The 6,621-nt window shown below is 44.6% G+C and overlaps 1 protein-coding gene across 2 annotated transcripts in view; it reads left to right on the top strand.

The window, feature by feature from the left end:
* SYNDIG1 (synapse differentiation inducing 1) overlaps positions 1-6,621 on the top strand; it is a 48,590-nt gene that overhangs the window by 11,942 nt on the left and 30,027 nt on the right. For both annotated transcript variants that reach the window (XM_008630352.2, XM_017730074.1), the window contains exon 3: positions 5,164-5,301. In XM_008630352.2, the coding sequence (XP_008628574.1) occupies positions 5,164-5,301 (138 nt within the window). The remainder of the gene's footprint in view (positions 1-5,163; positions 5,302-6,621) is intronic.

Genomic DNA, 6,621 nt, shown 5'->3' with positions numbered 1-6,621 from the left:
GAAGCTGGAAGGAGAACAGTGGAAGAGGGTGACACAACAGAGGTGCAAATTTTGCTTCCCCGCTGTGAGAGGCCTAAAGGGTTTGAGTCTGCCACTGAGGGTGGCACAGGACATTGCTGTGTATCTTGTCACCTTGACTATTGAGCCATGGCTTGTCAAGGCATGGAAGCTGTAGAGTGTCAGAGCAGATCAGGGCTCAGTTCTTGTTTATTATTGTAACATGTCTGCTTTGGCACTTCTTTCTGGGAGAAAACTCTAAAAAATTAGCCCCTTTTTGGAAACATTGGCAAAGAGGGGAGCTTTGTGCAGAAGAGCTCTTTTCTGTTGAAAACTGAGGGTTTCCTCCTGTTCTCCACGTGTCAGTGCAAGGCAAGTGGAGTCCCAGCTTCTCTGTAAAATGCCTTCTGGAAGACACATCAGCCATGTCAGTCACTGCTCTTCCCCCATGTCTCCCTGGCACTGCCTGCCTTGTACCAGAATGGCTGCCTAGGGTTTTTCAGGATGGGTACTTAATTTCCTAGAAATGCCAAAAAATCGATCTCATCCCTTTGCAGTGTGTCCCCCCCCCATGTCAATGCAATACTTTCAGCAGGGACACATGCAGAAGATGGTTTTATTGCAGGTCAGACTGTTTCTGACATGATTTTCATTTTGAAAAGGGTTGGGCTCTTGATAGCCAGAAAGGTTGCTGTTCTCTGGCAGAAAACTTTGCAGTAGAGAAAGGTTCTGACAAAACACTGCTATTTTGATTGATTTGGTTTTGATTTTGAAGAATTGACCAAGCCAAGCTGCAGGGTTTGCTTCTCTGTTCGCTGTCATCCTCCTCAGGATGGGTCTATCCAGCTCTAGGACAAGTTGCTGGGAAGGAGACACCTTCTTACCTTCCCAAGCCTGGGGACTCTGAGGAACATGGGAGATGCAGCAGAGGAGCAGGAGACATCCTAATCATGGGTCGTACCCTGCAGCAATGTTTAACCAACTTACTTGTTGGGATTTTTTACTGGCAGTGCTTCTCAGGTCCTGGTGGAGGGTTGTTCAGTCTGCCTAAGAAAATCATAACTGTCTGGAGGGAGAAACATCTCAGAAACAGCTCTCATTAGCATATAGAGCCCTGCTTTTCTCCAGCAATTACCAGGCATGAAAACAGAAGGCTGCACATTCTGCCAGGGCTTTAAACTTCTCTCTTCCATGCCCATCCCTGAAATCAAATGATTCCCTATTTAGGTATCTCTGGAAAATTTATAAATATCTTATGAGTTCTTTACGCCACAACTAATAGACAGACAACTTGTCAAATGTGGCGGCAGTGAAATATGAAATGAGTTACAAGATGAAATACTCTCCTGTTAGAGTTCATGTGCCATCTTTTATCCAAAAATAGCATTTGTCATATTATACTCCTGCTCGTTTCCCTCCTAGCCACTAGGTAGATTGCTTATTTAGAGAAACCCAAGCTATTCATGGCAGCGAATTAAATTATTCATATACGTCGCATAAAAGAATACCTTGGAGCTCTCTCTTAAAATCCTCTTACTTTTTCTCAGCATCCAGCAATGTCTGAAACAATCTCTAAATGCAAAATAAATATGTTCTGGGAGAGAAAGAAGAAAAGAAATGTAGTGCTTTCAAGGTATACATTTCTTCTTTTTTTCCCCCTAGAAATTGCTGGATGCTGTTGTGAAAACTCATCCTTTTGGACCTGAGCATGAAATTGTAGAGATAAAATTTGGATCCCGTTCCACCCAATCACTCTTCTCAACATTCCCAAGCGCCTCCTGGCACATTTTTTCTGCAACATGAAGAGAAGGCCCTGAGGAGATTTATGCCCATCAAGCCCCATGACACCACTCATGCTTTCTGTCAATACTTCCAGCCTGTGGTCCTGCACTGGGCTGTGTCCTCAGCCTTCCCTGGGAGTAGATATCCAGAAAGCAGATTTGAACACCCCTTGGGGAGCTGAATATGGCAGAGTTCCCTCTTCAGAGAGCTGTGCAACGTGGGCAAAGACTTTTGCAGCCTGGTTTTACTCACGAATTCACTGGCCAACACAGCTCTCCTCTGCAGTGGGTGTACAGTATATTTCTGTTCTGCACCTGGGCAACGGAAGAAAACAGCACCATAAATACCTTGCCCAAGCTCATCTAGGGCTGTGCTGAGAATTTGGGAATGTAATTTTTGGTGTTTTTGTCCTGTGGCCTATGCTCCGAAGAGCACAGAGTGTGCGGTCAGAGGTGTGGTGCCCAGGTATGAGCTCCTAAGAGGTGTGGCACTCAGGTATGCAGTCATGGCACTGAGTCATCTCACCCATAGGACACACTTTATATCTCTGAGGTCCTTCAAAGGCACATTATTAAAAGATTACGAGAGTGATTACACTTTGCATTTGATTTCTTTTTCTCCTTTGAAGGAGAAGCCACTCAAGTCTGGAGATACTGAGCGCTGCCAAGGGATATTAACCTCTATTAGCCAGCTCCAGATGAAGGGAACATGGCTGGGAAGTCACCTTCAGCAGTGTCCAAGTGCCCTCCTATGAATCTTGTTAATAGTAGCCAGGGCTTGTGACAATTGCCTTTCTCATCATCACTCCCCTGGGTTCTCCGGCTGCAGCTCTGCAGTGATGTCTCTGGGGTCCAGCCTGTGAGTGGCAGGAGCTCTGGATGAGCTGCATGCTCTCATTTGTAGAGGGTGGGTATTTGGCACACTTCTTTGAGGACTGCTGTGTCAGCTCAGAAGCAGAAAGGGGACAATCATGAAGGGTCACACCACTTGCCCCAGCTTGTTTTAGTGTGATCCATTCATTGCTGTCTGCAGTGATCCCATTCCAGTGGCAATGTGCTGGATGCAAGTTCCTGAGGAGCTACTGGCAGGCTGGCTGTGGGTGTCTAGAAAACCTCACAAGGGAGATGATCAAAATCCAGGGCTCAAGAAGGAATAGGCTTGGACAAATACACCCAGGGGTTTTTTTCCCCTGTTGTGTTTTGGTGATGCAAAGTTACATGTGAAAAGTTTTCCAAGCAAGGAGAGACCTCTGTGAGCCCATTCTGCAAGGCTGTCTGCCTGACTGACAGGGCAATTTTTAGATTGGGAGTTGGGGAAACGAGAGGAGCTGCAGCAGGTCAGTGTTAGGGGATTATGGATCTTTTAAATGCCTTTAAAACTGAAGAGAATCAACTGCAAAACTCAAAGTTGTAAAAAGAAATAAATAGACAGGCAAAATTAAATAAATAACAGGCTTTAGAGATACCATCTCTTAAAAATCATAGCGAGATGCTGCTCAGGGATGAGTAAGTGTGTGGAGGCAGAGCAGTGATAAACTACAGCCTTTGGTGGGAGAGTCCCCATCCAGCTGCTGCCTTCAGCGTCTGCTGCATGGAGGTGAACTCAAAACACTTGCAGAAGAGCAGAAGGATGCAGAGTGCTGGTCAGAACAGGTCATCATGTTTAACTACATTACTGGAACAGGCATTGTGTGGAGGGAAACAGAGCACATATTAACTTAGAGCAGCATTGTGTTGGTCTTTGTCAAAACCAGACCACTGGACCATCTGGATTTGAGGGCAGATCCCACAGGGCCATGTGAGGAATTAGTTTTGTATGCAGTGTGTGCGTGTTACTGAATTGGTTGCTTTGAAGGAAAAAAGCAAAAGGGCTGTTTCCTGAATATCTATCAGAGGTTGCTGGCAGCTGTAGTTCAGAGCAGACCCTGTTGTCTGACATCTCCAGTGTGCTTGGCAGGCTGTTTGCAGAGCAATTGTAATGTCTCGGTTGAGGTAAAGCACATAGCTTTTAGGGGTAGCCAGCCTTGATTTAAGAAAAGGCTTTTTTTAATAGAAAATCCATTACAACTGCAGGAAAGTGTTCATCACCATCTCTGTTAAAAATCTGCGCCTTGTGTCTGCTCTTCATCTATTCTTCTTTCACTCACTTCAGCTTTTCTACCAAATGAAAGAGCTGCCTCTGATCAGAAATTATCTACTCAGGCATTTACAGTCTGTGATGAAACTGCATCTTAAATGCATCTTACAAGTGGAGTTGGCTTCTCTTCTTTCTTCCTGTGTAGATGTTTTTCTGTGGCATTCTGCCTTCCAATGCCTGATTTCTCCAACAAACTTGAGAAACAGTGCCCAAGAACTGACAAGGGAAGGGAAGGGAAGGGAAGGGAAGGGAAGGGAAGGGAAGGGAAGGGAACTCTTAACTGATGAATGTAATTCTGACTTCTCAACAACAGTAAATGCCCAGCCTCTTCAGTGTCAGGGTGCAACTCTTGCACATCCAGGAATAAATGAAGACAGAGAGCTAGGTAGCCAAATTATCAATTATTCCAGTGTCAGGGGGGGTTCCGAATAGACAAGATTTCTTGGTAAGCGCAGGATCAGGTATCCTGTTGTAAGAGAGAATCTTAGGAAGGAAGGTTTGCTGGGAGACAGGAGTGTTTGGCTGGAAGAGTTAAGAGGTACCATTTGCTGTTGGATTTCTTTCTGTGGTTTTTGACTTTTTTTCACCCTTCTGGTTCATAGTTGGTCTGCATGGTCAGGACTTCATGATTAGAATTATTCTCTCACTCTAGTAACTCATGGGCAGGTCAGCCTGGCCTTTGGGAGGCAGCATAACTGATAATTTTCTGGTTCAGCATGTGGCCAAAGTTACCTGAGGAATCTTTTCCCCATTTCATCTTTATGTGAAAGAAAAGGCAATTTGAAATATCAGAGGGGTGGTCTCCACAGATCCTATGCCAGTACACAACTCAGCCAAAATCCTGAAAATCAAAAGCATTTTTTGATTTTGTATCTCACCTGTTCAAGTGAGTGCACAATTTCAAGGGATGGTTTCAGCAATACTGTGGTTTTTCTCCCTCTCCTTCTCCTCCTTTATTTTTGAAAGGAAATATTGACCCTGGTTCACCTGACTAGAGAGCTCCTTCCTTTCATGGGCCCTTTTCAGCTGCCCGCAGTGATATCCTACACTTGTCTTTTCTTGCTTTCAAGCTCATGCAACAGTGATGGAGTCTGTGACACAGTGGGTGAGGAGGAGGAAGAGACCTGCTGGCCACTGCTGGGGTGGAGTAGAGAAATGGGCAAATGATCAGGGAACTGGCTCATGGCAGAGGAAAAGCAATCGTGTCATTAACCAGCACATCTACGTTTCTCTCTTTTGCTGTTCCAGAGCGATTACTCAAGTGACACTGAGAGTGAAGACAACTTCCTGATGATGCCACCAAGGGATCATCTTGGCCTCACTGTGTTCTCCATGCTCTGCTGCTTCTGGCCACTGGGAATTGCTGCCTTCTACCTGTCCCATGAGGTAATGTTAGAACATCTGCCAGACATTCTGGAGGATGGTGAAAGGTAGTTCAAGGGCAAGGTGTCTTCCCCGCCTGGATATGTCTCTGTGGTAGTGGTGGTTGCCCTTTGAGATACTTTGCTGAGGGAGGTGTCTACAAAATATTTTAGCTTTTAGTTGGCAATGGTCACGTTCCATGTCAGGTTATGTGTCCAGCTAAGAATCCTCAGTGGGCATGGCTTTTGAATAGGAAACACCCTTGATAGCTCAAATGCTTGGTTTTCCCATTGGGAAAACAGATCTACTTGTCCCAAGATGAAAACTTCGAATATCCTTCCAGGAGTATAATTTCCATTCTGCAGATGGGAATTTGCTTTCCAGAAACCATTTCCTTTCCCACGGAAAAATTGCTCAGTCAGTTCTTCTTCTCAAATTTTAATATGCAAATATCTTTTTACCAAAGAAGCGACTGTGTTTTGGTTTGTTTCCTTCACGAGACAGTCTTAACATTGCTTAACTTGCAATCAACTCGTGCCCATCATTTGTTTCGACAAGTATGTCCTCATAAGTGTCTGCAGTGTAATTACTGAGTCTCCCAGCATGGCAGATAATGTGAGGTGACAGAGAAGGAGTCACACTGGCAGCCTCATCAGAGACTGCAAGGAAACATTTGATTATATTTCTCTCTAGTGCCTATTGCAAACTACAGTCTCTGCTCCACAGCACCCTTCACATTCACCCTCTCAGCTGTCTTCCTAATCTGCCTGCACTAAACATCTACCAGCCCTGCTGATTTGTCACACCAGAGCAGGCTCTTCAGATCTGAAGAATCCTACACTTCAAGATCAAAAAAAAAAAAAAAGACAGAGAACTACTATTTTTTACTTCAAATGAACAATCTGTCTTTGCACTGGGAAGCCTCTGAGACAATTAGTGTTTGTCTAGTGGAAAATAACAAGTTCTGGTTGTTTGAGTTTTGACTGTTTGTGAGCTAGTTTCATCTGAGCGAAGAAAGCACAGCACAGTCCAATAAATACAAAAAACCCCAATGTAATTAATACTAACAAGCAATATGGCTGAGAAGCTAAATGTGTGGAGAACCAGTGTACAAAGGCCAAGGCATACAGCTGTGAACTGCTCCCAAGGGCCAGCATGAATCTCTAGGAACCTCTGACTTCCATGGGAGAATACAGAAGGTGGAAAAGGCATGAATACAGGGAAAAATTATGGTACTATGCTGAAGGACTTGGGCATTTGAAAATGAAAACTTGGGTGTTTTTGTTTAGCATACTGATGGAGAATAGCTGAATGTGGCTGCCTAAACCTAGAAGCTGTCAGCAG

The sequence above is a fragment of the Corvus brachyrhynchos genome, unplaced genomic scaffold (genome assembly GCF_000691975.1).
Source record: "Corvus brachyrhynchos isolate BGI_N302 unplaced genomic scaffold, ASM69197v1 scaffold101, whole genome shotgun sequence".
Taxonomy (NCBI): domain Eukaryota; kingdom Metazoa; phylum Chordata; class Aves; order Passeriformes; family Corvidae; genus Corvus; species Corvus brachyrhynchos.
Note: the sequence above shows the minus strand (reverse complement) of the source record. Positions and strands in the feature narration are given on the sequence as shown.